The sequence below is a fragment of the Camelus bactrianus genome, chromosome 35 (assembly GCF_048773025.1).
Source record: "Camelus bactrianus isolate YW-2024 breed Bactrian camel chromosome 35, ASM4877302v1, whole genome shotgun sequence".
NCBI classification, from domain to species: domain Eukaryota; kingdom Metazoa; phylum Chordata; class Mammalia; order Artiodactyla; family Camelidae; genus Camelus; species Camelus bactrianus.
Window position 1 is genome coordinate 11486016 of NC_133573.1, and position 13934 is coordinate 11499949.

The window sequence follows — 13934 nt, forward strand, 5'->3', positions numbered from 1 at the left end:
AACCCAGAGTTTTTATGAGACTCAATGACACGAGGTACACAAAAGTGTTTTGAAAATAGCAAAGTGTCATGTAAAAGTTGGTTGGTTATTATCACTTCCACCAATGAGTGGATTTATGTAACGTCTTAACCCTCACTAAAAACAAAAGTAGGGGGAGGGTGGAGCTCAGTGGTACAGTGCATGCTTAGCAGGCACGAGGTCCTGGGCTCGATCCCCAGTACCTCCATTTAAATAAATGAATAAATAAAAACCTAATCACCTACCCTCCCCTACAAAAAAACTGCCCCAGAAGTAAGGTCAGAGATCCATCACAGCCAGATCTCACAAAGCCAAGGTTTTTCTTGATATTATGCTTCCTCAGCCTATTCTATTTTGTCTTCTTTTCAGGACCTGATGTTTAAGTCTTCCATCCTTTTTACAATCTTTAGCAGCTTGCTACAAAAATATCTTTGGTATCTAATGGAAACTTTGGCTTCAGGTATTAGAGGACACAAAGATTAAACTACACATCATCCTACCCATAATCCCTCAGCTTCAATACGCTGAGGTCTTGTCCTTTCCAGCTACCAGAAAATCAGAATTAAAAGCATTAATTTACCTTAAAGCAACCCAGAAGTTTTTTAACTAAAAAATTTTAGACGATTGGAGGAAAACCTGAATTGAAGACTTTCTTGATTACATAAACTATCATAATAAATAAATGTTGTATACATATGTGAATGATATAGAAAATAATCATATAAAACTGTATAAATAAAAGTAAAGAATATATATACTTACTATAAAATTCCCCTGATTATCATAAATGTGTATTTCTCCATTTGCCATTCCAAAAAGTAAGATTTTGCTATCTGTGGACCAGGCTACATGGCATAACTGTATACCCTTCAGGTCTTTTCTCCAAATGCGATTCCCTAAAACAAAACATAAAACATAATCATTTCATTAAAAGTTCAAGGTCATGATTCTCCAATAACCTCTCTGAAAATCTTTGTTTCCTGAAAAAGCCCTCACACTCCTCACAGCATTCATGCATTTGTTCAACTTATTCAGTCAATACTGAGCACCTACTATGTGTCAAACACCCTACTGAGCATTTGAAATAGCAGCTTTTTCCAGCTTTCTTCCTTCTCTTCTAAACTCTGACTCAGAACCTCACTCCTACTCACTTCTACTTTGGGAAGAAAATAAAAGCTTTCAAAAGAGATATCCCCCATTCCCACTTTCAAACATTCGGAACAGAACTGAATCCACTTATCCTTTCTGCTTTGCCCCCAATACAAAGAAAGAGGTATGTCCTCAGTCAGACACTAATCTAGGCTAAGATCCTAATTTCATCACATGCAACCCTTCTCCCTTTCGATTCATACTACACTGATTCTCAAAATTGTTTCAATAACCTAAACATGGGTAAGTTCAACTCCTCTGGACCTCCTCAAATGCTGTTTCTTAGGTCTAGGACATTGTACACACCAACCGCCCTTGTAGCTAATGCCTCAGCATAGACATCACTTCCTCCAGGATGCCCTCCCTGATCCCTCTGATTCTGGGTTGCATACTTCTTCCACGTGTTGCTGTATTTTCCCTCCCTTAGCACCTGTCATGAGGCATTGTAATTGCCTGGTTACTCATCCATCTCTCCTGATCCAGATCTGAAAAATTTTTTTTGTTTTACCTAGTGCCTAGAACTACAGCTGTCATTTTGAAGGCTCTCAGAAAATTTATTTTTTTCTGTACAAAAAAATGTTTTTAATAAATTATTTCTCTAATGGACAGAATTTCACACTAAAACAAAAGTCCAAACTCTTAGAAGCCCTAGTGTTATAGATGAACTAGAATTTTAAAGACATAGGTTTTTAGCCTACAAAACACAGCAATGACATGCTCACTTCTATTAAAAAATGACCAGATGATCATTTCATAATATATAAAAATACTGAATCATTATGCTATACCCCTGAAACTAATGTTATATATCATTTTCATCTCAATGTTTAAAAAGTGATCGTTAGACCTCTACATACTTTTTGAAACTAATATTTACGTATTTATAATACAGTCTAACAAATGTAAAGATAACTCATATAATTAGGCAGATATATTTAAAATAATTCTGAAAAATTCATTTTTTCCAGTGCTACTGTAGGAAACTTTTAAATTGATTTTTCACCTGAATATACTTGAAAATAAATGATTCTTGAAAGTCATCAAATTGTACAGTAACTATTTTCTCTTTTCTTGTTTATTTTTCTATCAGAATGCTAACATATGACAATTAATTTAAACCTCTAAAGATCAAAAATGTCAGCTAAATCTTGATCTTAGCTCTAGGTGCAAAAATGCATTACCGTCCACAGAACCAACTATCACAGCCCCGTCTTCGTACACGATGCAGATCTTCCGTCCGTCGGCATTCCAGCTCATACTTCGAGCCACTGATCTGTTCCTATCATTGATCATCTCCTCATACCACGAGCCTGTTTTCACAAATAAAAACTAATTACAAGTCGAAACTCCCATCTAACAAATGGTACTTCAGAGTTGAAAACATGCCATAAAATACACAATGGGATAAATAACTACAAAGTTTTCTATAACTTGACACATTAAACTATAAAATCTTCAAATCCAACAGAACAAGATGCAAAAACTAACTTAGGTCTTAACTAATAATTGCTTCAAAGGTTATCACAGAAAACACAATAAATGCCCATCTTTTTTTTTTCCTCTTTCTTGCTTTCTTTTCCTCTTTTTTTTTACATTTTCCCACCAATTTATTTTAATTTTTTTGTTTGGAATGAATTTTTTTTAAATTAAAGTACAGTCAATTATAATGTATCAGTCTCTGGTGTGCAGCACAATGTCCCAGTCATGCATATATGTACATATATTCATTTTCATAATCTTTTTCTCTTTCCTTTTTTCTGTTAAGTGAAAAATAAAACTTCATTTGCTTTGGAAGAAACAAAACAATTGATTTTCCTCAAAGCCCAGCTTTTCCCACTTGAGTACATCTCGCATAACCAAGGGAAAAAACAGAATAACTACAGTACCTTTATAAGTATGCATAAACTCTCCAATGATTAATTATAGGCATATTAAATATCAGCATATTATGTAAAAACTCTAAGCCTGCTTGAAAAAAATTTTAAACTGTTCATATCACATTAGTGATATCACATCCCTAATGCTGAGTGACAAAAACGTTCTTGTACATGGGGCTGGAGTGAGATGTGACCTGACTCAAGGTATAACCAAATGTGAGATAAATCCCAAGGCTATTTTGTTTTGTTTTCGTTTTTAAAAGCCTTTACTACATTCTGTACAGGGAACTCTGGCTTGAAGCCAGGTAAATAATCATGCAATGTGGAATAACTAGTCAGAGCAGGGTATCATCAAGTCAAGATCGAGGCTCAGAGAAGACCTACTTTGGAAGAAGACAAAGTTTAATCTCCTGTACTTTCACATTCTACTACCTACACACACACATACAGACATAAACTTTAAACATAAATAAATGAATTCACGTACTACAGCATATTTTAATTGAGAATATTTAAAAGGCATACCCTAAACGTTTTCAAAACAACACGTGTGAACCAAGGGGCCCTTTTCATTTAAAGATGATGGCTACAAGCCTCAAAAGAATGTGTATTATTCAGTTATTTTTCTGGCAATAGTGATGCACATAAATTAATCCTTCTCTCTCTCGTGGGCAAAAGGCACAACTTGTGAGCCAGCAGTCAGAGCCGAGATGAAATCTGTATCCACGGAAGAAAAGGAAGCTGACTGGCTCATTAAAGGAAATGAATTACTGCCTTTGACTTCTTCATAAATATGTTCTTATCTACTGAACTAACTCTAGCCACTGACCACAGAGAAACCAATTCTTACTGGAAACCTGAAAAAAGAAAAAAGAAAACAAAAAGGCTATCTCAAGCAGAAACTATACTGCTAAGAGTCTAAGTTCAGTTTGGAGATAACCAACAGTCACCTAATTCACTTTCTTAATGCAAGGTCACAGTTCAAAAGAAATAATGTTAAAGGGAAGAGTAGGCAGCCATAAATTCAGAAATACCACCCCTGTGAACTCCTTCTGGTGCTGGTTAAAAAAGGGCCTATTTCAAAGAAGTTATTTCCCCATTCAGATACTGTAATCCAGACTCCATTTTGTGAAAGATTAAATGAACTCCCCCAATATACCTTTATATAACATCCAAACAATGATAAGACCATTTTCATCACTGGTAGTCAACTTCTGGTATTGTTCATTCCATATGACAACTTGAACAGAACCTAAAAAATTATAAAACAGTTTAGAGACCAAAAAGGAAGCCACAGTTAATTTCAAATTTATATTTTTACAGTAAAAACCAAGAGCAGATTAAAATCAATACTGTTCCTGGGCAACTAACCAGTCTTTAATACTACTCAAAGATATTCACAGGATGTAGTTACTATTATTACTCATTTCTACAAGAACGCATAACCCTATTTAACACGTTTGTTTCTATTCCATGCCAGCTAAAGTCCCTGTAGGATCAGCTGCAAGAGCTGCCATATATCTGACAACAGAAACAAATGTAAGTAAGATTTACCCAATTTGCCTGACTCTCAAGGATTATGATGCCCAAAGGACATCATACGAAGTACTTTTTTTTGGTCAGGGGAGGGGGTGGATATTTGTTGGTGGTTGATGTGTCCCCTATTTCTCTCCCCCCTCCAACCTTGTTTTCCATTCTATTAGTAACAAACTCTTGAGCATATTTTAAACCTCTGGGTTATATGACCAAATGGGGTTTCTTTTAGTTTTTAATCCCTAAATACTTTAGTATGTATATCCTAAGAACAGGGGCATTTCTCTTTTAAAATCATTTTACAAATTAGAAAGTTTAGTAACGGTACAATATTATCTAACCCACAGCCCACTTTCAAGTTTTATCAACTGTCCAAATAATGTCCTTTATAGATACTTGTTTTTGTCATTTCAAGATTCAGTCTAGGCTCATGTAGTGCATTCAGATGCCTCTTAGTCTACTTTAATCTGGGACCATAGGACAGACTCCAAAAAAGGATTATATCCTATCCACAGGCAGATAACAGTATTTTTAATATATAAAATAGCTACATTTTTTTCACATCTGTTGAAGATGTTATTTAATCATCTGAAAGTTGGTGAATGATTCTAGGCTCTATTAATTATGGCTAAATAGAAATGATTTCTTAAAATATTACCATTATTTAAAATGATGACATTGTTGCATTAAGTAGACAGTTTCTAAATTCCTAAAGTTAATACTATTGAAATATGATTTAAAAATTTACATGACTCACCACTATGACCTTCAAGAGTCTGATTCACAGAAAGGGTACTAGGGGCTGCAAGACCTGTCAACTTTGCATCATCTAAAAAAACAAAAACAAAAAAATAGTGTGGCAAATATGTAAGTGGCAGATTATAAAATTTTGACAGTTTTTGCTTTTTTTGAAAGGAGTTCCTATTCCCAGATAATATTAGAAAGATTTAAGTATGCCTCATTCTGATCTGCTTTTCTCATGGCGAAAACATGGACAATAACACGTACCCTCTTGCAAAGATGTTTTTCTGGAAAAATAAAGCAAAAATGTGTAAAGGACGTTGTTTATTCAGTATACTAAATATATAACTTATTATTGTTACTTATTCCTTCCCCAAAGATAACACATAAAAATATTTATGAGATATAGATTGAGAACTCTAAAGCATAAGATTGATCAAAAAGCAAAGATTTTGGGAACTAGTTTTTACTAGATTTTACAGAACCTTATATTTATTCATTCATTCATTCAACAAATATTTATTGAATGTCCACACTGACCTATGTACTGTGGAAGGTTCTGAATATAAATGATGAACAAACTAGTTAAGGCCTCTGCCTTCAGAGAGCCTGGAGTCTACTGAGGGGACAGATATTAAATACACCCTCACACGCCCACATAAATATATATAATTTATATATATAATTATATATATAGTATATTTATAATTATAAACTGGGGAAGTAAAGGTATAAAAAGAGGCAGTAACAGAAGGGGATTAATTTAGACTGGCGGGAGGGAGAACCAGGGAAGGATTTCTGAAGAAATGATATTTATGCTGAGACTGAGGGAGAATCTGGGAAAAGCCAAGCAAGGCAGGGAAAGGGGGGCAGTATTCTGGGCTAGGAAACAGCGAGGCAAAGGCCCCTGAGAAGAAGTGTAGAGCCTCTGACAAACTGAAAAAAGGCCGATTTGGTTGAACTGGGGGAGAATGGCACAAGAGGAGGCAGAAGTGATGGGCACAGGAAAAATTAGGAAGTCTTTGCAGGAAACAATAAAAAAATTTTTTTTTTTAGATTTTATCCAAAGAGCAATGTATGCCTTTAAAGACTTTTTTATTTAAAGGGATTTATTCTCCTTGATTACTAATCGTATTGTAGAGAATAATACATTAATATGTCATCTCAGTACATTAATCTTCACTTAGAAAATCTGACTAATACGTGTAAAATATAGCATCTAAAACATCTACTTTAAAATACGAATTTATGAAACTCTTTTAAGAATTTGTGAGAATGGGAATTACAAAAGTTGATGCTAAATAAAATTCTACTTTCAGATAACATGTATCTTAAAATATTATGAAAAATATTCTTTATTCTGAAAACAATCTCAGGAAAAAATACCTGAGTTCCTCTAAAACCACTGGTTCTAATTATCCAGTTACTGTCTTGGTAACATTAAGAAGAATGCACATATATAACATCACAATCATCTGTCAAACAATTAAGACAGAATAAATGTTGTTGATATACATTAGGAGGATCATTTTTTTTTTAACAGAAGGTTCTTTCACTCACTGAAATTTTAAAAATTGTTCTATACACTTAAACCTTATTCTAGTATTCTAAAAACATTTGCTAGAAACATGTTTCTTATAGCACTGAAAATCCATTCTAATGCCATAGTAACAGTCACTGTAACCAAGTGAAATTAATGATATGTGATTCTAAGGGTTTACAGGATCTAACATATCTGAAAGTGTGATGAAATAGTTCCATCTTTCCCTTTGTTTATATGGTCTGAATTCATAATTCTGCACAGCAGGCATATTTTTTCTTTGTTAAACTCTTCAGTAAAGGACTCTTCACAAAATATATTCTGACAGATGAGAATAATTTTTTGGAATTCCACTTTACATGCTGAACAAGTATCATCCACATCAAAACATTGTCTTTTGCTGGCAGCAACTCCAGAACTTGATCATGCTGAAAATTTTGCAAAACTCACCTGAAAGTTCTGATGTCAAAAAAAAAAAAAAAAGCCAAAAGTTTTCAATGAGGTAGAAGTAGAGCAAAGCCACCAATATTCCAAGACTCTAGTGAGTTACATTCCTAAACTCCTCATGACCAATGAGGAAACAAATCAGACTGGCATGGGAACAAAAATTGGGTAATACTGACAGAATTCTTCTAAAAGCATGTACCAATAACCCTTGGATTTAAAAGGCATGATGAAAGAAGGCACCAATAAAATAAGGCATTTAAAACCCATGAAAGATTCTTGTGGTGATGTCCAAGTCTGAAAAATCAGGACTGGGTTGGAGATGTTTATTTAGGAATCATCACCCCACAGATGGCATTTAAAGCCATGGGAATGAAAGAATAAGTCTAAAGAGAACGTAAAATGAAGAGAGCTCAGAACTGAGTTCTCAGGAATTCCAACAGTTAGAGGAAAATCTAGTAAAGAGACTGAAAAAGGAGGGAAAAGCAACACATAGAAATAAAACAATAATTTTAAAACTTCAGTTCTTCTGTCTTGAAAAACAATGATTCAAGACAGAAGGAAAGGTCAAATGCTGATAGGAACCAAAAATAAAAGCTGTCCATTGGATTTGGAACTTGAAAATCACTGGTGAGGGAGAGAAAAGAGGGAGAAATCAAACTGAAACTCAAAGGAGAGAGAGGATAAAAAAAGTAATAGGGTCCATGGAAGGAGGGAGGAGGTGGGCTTCAGCAAAACATGTGGAAGTTGGCTTGTGAGAGAAGAAGGTTACCCGCCTCCCCATCTTAACCTGATGGAAAAAGCTGCAGGCTAATGCTGGTTCTAGTCCCTTTCCTTCTAAGGCAAGGGAGTGAAAACTAGTACATCACCACAGGGAATGCAAAGTAGTGCAAACTTCCTAGAAGATAAGTTGGCTAAACATACGAAGAAGCTTTATAAATGTACATGACCTTTGATCCAGTGGATTCCACTTCTAGAAATTTATCCTAGCAAGTAATTAAAGGTTTACACAAAGAAATATCTTTAATAAATATCTTTAGATATGAAGATATTGTTAGAGACAACCTATATGAAGACATCTAAATGTCCAACACTAGAACTGGTTAAATAAACTATCATATATACCAACATAATGGAATACTAAACAGCCATTAAAATGATGCCATAGAAGGTGTTTTATTGATGTAGAGGATTGTTATATTGATGAATGATAATAACTTAGCTATTTTGTAGCTAAACTCCAAAATGGTACTTACAAAGTCACATCTTTGCATCTTTAGTACAACACAGTACTTCAAACGTACTAGGCATGCAATATCTGGTCATTGTTACTGGAGGATCTGTTTTATCACAACTATGCTTATTAAACACAATAGACTGACCTTTTAACAATCTTCCAGTAATAGTTCTTATATTCATCTCTTTAAAATATGATTTACACTCATTAAGTTCCAAAACAAATAATTTACTCCATCTTCCAAGACTCTCAAGAATCTATATGCCATCTTGCTCACTAATTGCAAAGAATACTCTAACCATACTTCATCAAAAGTGCAGAACAGGAAAAGAAGTAATTTTTTTCTTGAAAAGTCTACAATATTAAACATAAGTGCATTTCTTAATGTAATTAAAACTTCCTACATGTTTTAAGCAAAACAAAAAATACATACATACACATATGTACCTATATATTTGAAAAACATAACAGAGACAAAAATTATTTTCTCTTAACACAGTTAATAAAACTAAAGCATTGAGAGATTAAATTGCTAAACATCAGAGGTCAAACTCTAATTGGTACATAAGTATCTACCTTCTAAATCTGCCTTTTATTTCATAGAATTAATTTAACACATCAAAACAATTATTCTCTCTCTACTGAGGCTGTCCATGAGCCCTCTGTGTAGTGGTTAAAAACGAGGGCTTGAAAAGTGAGACAAACTAAATTCTGATGGAAGAAATTTTCACATATTGAAGTATGGGGAAGTCATTCTGGCTTATTTATTATTTAACTTAAACTTTATGCTAACTAGAACAGCCTGTTTTGTAGCCTATCAAACATCTTGTGTATCTGTTTTAATCATTAAAGCGTGCATTGTCCAGAAGTAAAGAATGTCCATTCTGAACACAGAGATAAATATAAATGCTCAGTGCTGGTACTCCTTCAATGATAAGGCTTTCTTCCTAGGAGCCAAAGCCAAAGCCAGACTTACTCGTTGTGTAGGAAGCATATACATTCCTTGATGGAATGTACCACTGTCATGTTTGATGCTGTTTGTTTCAGCAGGAGATAAAACCATCTTCTTTGGAACAGTTTCCCAGAACTACCTGAGAGGCTGCTTCCTGCCTACAGTCCTCAGTTTGACTCAAGTAAAACTCTTTTCTATTCCCATTATTTCAAATCTTATCTGTGTCACTTATTTCCTATGTGACCTTTGGCCATTTACTAACTGCTCAGCACCTCAGTTTTCTCATCTGGAATACCTACCTCTCAAGGTTATTGTGAAGTCAAATGAGATACTAAAGGTTAAACACCCCAAACATAGAAAGTTCTCAATTAATATTCCTAAATACCACTTCAAAGCTGTAAAGCAGTGCTACTCAAAGTGTGGTCTGAGAACCTGCAACGTCAGTATCACTAGAAATGCAAATTCTCAGACCCCATTCCAGATCAACTTTGTGGCTAGAGCCCAGAAATCCATTTTAACAACCTCATCAGATGATTCCTAATGTCTGATAATGCTTGAGAAGCAATGCTGTAAGGAATCCAAAAAGTAATTCGCTCAATCCTTTATTTTACAAAAAAGTCAACTAAAACCCAAGGATAGTCAGCAATGTGCTGAAAGACATTCAGAGGTCTTATGGCAGAGCTGAGGTTCCAACTCCAATCTCCTCATCTTGATCTACAATTTAGATTGGGGATTGTCTAGCTCTCCAACCTGGAGCAACACTAGATCGTAACAAAATGTGTAACAGTTTGCTATGATTCCAGAGAACTAGAAAAAGAGAAATCAAGCCATAAAACACAAGAGACTTCTTAATAAAAATGTTTTTAATCCAATTTTCTGTTCTTGGGAACTAGGTGCATACTAATTCACACATCTGAAAATCAGAAAGGATAACATAAACCTGCAAATAATCTGCCAAAATGTGAGATTTTGTAACCTTACTGAAATGATGATTCACATCATTTTTATTGGTCTCCTAATAACACAGCACAATAACACACATTGCCTAGGGCAACACAGTGTCTTAGTTTTCTTTCCTCATTCTTTTTCATTTTCCATCAATAACTTCAGCCAAATTCGTCTAACATTTACATGTGATACTCTCTGAATGTTATTAAAAAAAAAACTAGAAAAACACCACAGAATGTTTGGGGTTTTGTTCTCTTCCTTTTGAAAGAATTAGAATTGCATACTGACAAATACCATGAGCAAATCTCACTGAACAAATGATTTTCCGTCGAGTTCAAACATTTGGATTTGCATTCATTTACCTGTCTGTGTCTCCAATTTCAAAACTTTAAGTAATCCATCTTCACCACCGCATGCTATGAATCCTTGGTCCTTGTTCCAAGATACACACTTCAGCTTCACATTATTGGGAATGGTAATCTGAAAAACAACCAGACCCACTCTCACAGCTCTTCACGAAGGGGTTGGGAACGGGTCTACTCGAGACGAAGGCTGAAGACGAAAAACGGCCAGCCTTGCAGAAGTGCGAGCCGTTATGAAAATGAACATAGTCCCCTGAACTGCCCCGGGCCCCGCCATTTGGGAAAAAGAACTGCACACAAGACAAGGTGAGTGACTGAGAAAGAACCCGAGAGAGGAGTGACCTGATGGATTTTTTTTTTAAAGGAGGGAGGGGGTAATGGAGGTATAAACCTATACCATCAATCCATATTCTCTTTGCACACACACTTTGCCTTCCTTTTTGTTATTACTTTTCTCCTGCTCAGCGGCCTGTGATAATCCAAAGAATTTAAGTCAACTGGATCAGCAACAGGTGGCGGAGGAAGGATAGGGAAGCACGCAAGGTCCTGCAGTTCCCCCAGAAGGACCTAACCCGGGGAGGGAATGGGAAGGAATCGTGCGAGAGGGCTGCTGGCTCCACCAGGACTAGCTGGGGCTCAGCAGGAGGTCCGAGGCTGGACCAGGCAGAAAAGTGGGAGCAGGGACGGCGAAGCCGCGATCACGACGCCTGGCCTCTAAGGCAGGATGCGGGAATCGCCCGCCGGACGAGAGATCGGAGGAGCAGCGAGGGCGAACCCCGGGAAACTCACTTTCTTACTCGGGTAAAATAACATCCTGGGGACCCCGAGAGGACGAGCCCAGCAGTCAGAGCCCGCAACAATAAACTTCTAAATCTCCTATCTAGAGCACCGGCGGGTTTGGCAAGCTCCTGTCGCGCCGGCAACCGCCGCCATCCAGTGGCAACCGCCGCCGTCCGGTCGCAACCGCCGCCGTCCAGGGCGCCGAGGGACACTTCCGGCGTCGCCCCGCCTCGCGGGGCGTCGGACTCCCGCGCGGACGTCGCGGGGCCAAGTGGGAATGGGCCCTGATAGCTTTGCGGTTTGGCCTTACTGTCGTGCGTCTGGGCCAGGGCGGCGGCCCTCACCCCTCTGCCTCGTCGCCTCAGCCGCCCTCCGTGCGGGCGGGCTCCGAGGACCAGCCACGCCTCGGACGGTCGCGGTGGAGCTCGCCCGAGGGGTCGGTATCAACTCAGGCGTAAAGGCGTCCACTCCATTGAAGTCCTGACGATGGGGTGTTTTGTAAGCCGAAAAGTCCCAGCGTTGTTGAAAGGGCAGAGTCATTCACGGCGTTTGGCAGGCTGGCACCGTTGGCCAAATGTTGGTACAAACGTGCGTTTTCAGGTTGCAAACCTTACTTTGTGCCTTTGGGGGTTGGAGAACTCCCTGGAGCAATCTGAGGGTAGGAGATTGTGTCAATTCTGTTTGTTTTAGAAGTTTTTAACAGTTTATTTAAGCTGTTAACTGCAACCCGAGGGTCCTTATAAAAGGGAATCTGTGTGAGCTTTGGGCTGTTACAGCATGTGATTGACACTGGGCATAGCTTCCATTTTTAAGTGATTGAGGTGTTTGGTATTTTCTTGCCTGGCATCGACTGTTCTATATTCTCTTCTTTTTCTGTCTTATTTTTTCCTTCAATTCTCCTTGTCCTTTCTGAATGCTTGGAGAGTTACAGACCACAGTTTTAGACATAGGGCAGAAACTCGCATGAAATTATTTAGTCTCACCTGTTTTTTTTTTTTTTTTCTTTCTTAATTTATGTATCGTTTTATTGGGGGGGGGGGTTAAGTGTACTTACTTGTTTCTTTTTAGAGAAGGTACTGGGAATTGAACCCAGAACCTTGTGTATGCTAAGCGTGCACTCTACCACTTGAGCTATATCCTCCCCTCTAGCCTCATCTGTTTTTTATCTCTCGTTTTCACTTTTACCATATTTGTAGCTACCACTGTTGTATATAATCTAGGACGTACTTCATGCAGCAGTAATTAATTTCCCCACCTAGAGGCTTTCCCCATCTCAGGCAAATAAGGTTCAAATCCTTTGACCTGAGTCTATTGCCTCACCCGGCATACTCAAAAGTTGACAATGGTCCCAGTTTCTTTCCTATCAAATCTAAACCCCACCTAAAAGCAGATCTTCCTTCAATCTTAGAATGTCTTTATGTTGGTGCGCCTACTCTAAACAAGCCAGTATTGCTTTTTTCATCCCACCACACCTGTCTGCTTCCAAAGCCATTTTATATATCCTCTGATGTTCCTACCTTCTTGGTCATTTGTGCCTAGTCAAACATACAAATCAGGTCTCCCTGGGAAATTCTTTCCAAACTTAACCCCTATCCCATTCAGATAATATATTTATTTATTTTCAAATGTATGAGTATCTTTTTTCAGCACCAAACTGTACATTCCTAAGATGTGTGGACACCTGCTCATGGACTCCCTATACTGGACCCAAGAGAAAAATCAGTTATCCAAGCCAGGGGATTCCAATCAACCGGTCAAAGTTTAAGACATGATTAGTTGAAACTACTGATGATTACATTCTTGAAAATTCATCTCTCTTTAATTCCTTTCCCTAGTTCTTGCACATTCAGTCTCATTTATCCCTCCTATAGCACCATTTTTTGGTGATATATTAATATAACTGTGTGCTCAAACAAGTTTGGAAAATAATAACTTGCTCTGTGTTAGGTCATTTCAAAAGTGTTCACAAATAACAATATATGTTTCATATAATATATACTGCCATGATGTGTTCATTTTTCATTTCTTCTCTTTACAGTTTATATTTAGATTTTTTTTACTGTTCCTGGGTTTACATTTGTAGGTTACATTTGCTTTTCAGGTGCATATATTAATGTATCCTCATCATTTTATCTAAATTTAAGTAATTTTGTTGTATTCCCTCTCCCACAAGATTCTTGATTCAAGCCTTTCTATTTAACATGAATTTACATTTGTAATCTTAAAAGCATGAAATTAAATTGTAGAAAGAGCCACAACAGTGTGTCCTGTGACAAGGAACTGTTTCATATTCAAAACAGTTGTTAATTCAGCTTAATTTAAGGAAATGTGTTAATAGACAAAGTTGATGTCA

The 13934-nt window shown here is 36.9% G+C and overlaps 1 protein-coding gene and 1 pseudogene across 3 annotated transcripts in view; both read right to left on the reverse strand.

The window, feature by feature from the left end:
• LOC105074779 (WD repeat-containing protein 35) overlaps window positions 1-13671 on the reverse strand; it is a 47443-nt gene extending 33772 nt beyond the window's left edge. The window contains exons 1-6 of one of the 3 annotated variants that reach the window (XR_012504184.1): window positions 11591-13671; window positions 10802-10919; window positions 5335-5406; window positions 4204-4296; window positions 2349-2477; window positions 781-914 (exon numbers count right to left, since the gene is read on the reverse strand). Coding sequence is in view for 2 of the 3 variants with exons in the window: in XM_074358144.1 (XP_074214245.1) it covers window positions 781-914; window positions 2349-2477; window positions 4204-4296; window positions 5335-5406; window positions 10802-10919; window positions 11591-11614 (570 nt within the window). In the remaining variant the exon portion in view is untranslated. The remainder of the gene's footprint in view (window positions 1-780; window positions 915-2348; window positions 2478-4203; window positions 4297-5334; window positions 5407-10801; window positions 10920-11590) is intronic. The other 2 variants (XM_074358144.1, XM_074358143.1) reach the window with 2 other exon arrangements.
• Window positions 7045-7572, reverse strand: LOC123619143 (E3 ubiquitin-protein ligase RNFT1 pseudogene; annotated as a pseudogene).
• Window positions 13672-13934: the final 263 nt, after the last annotated feature.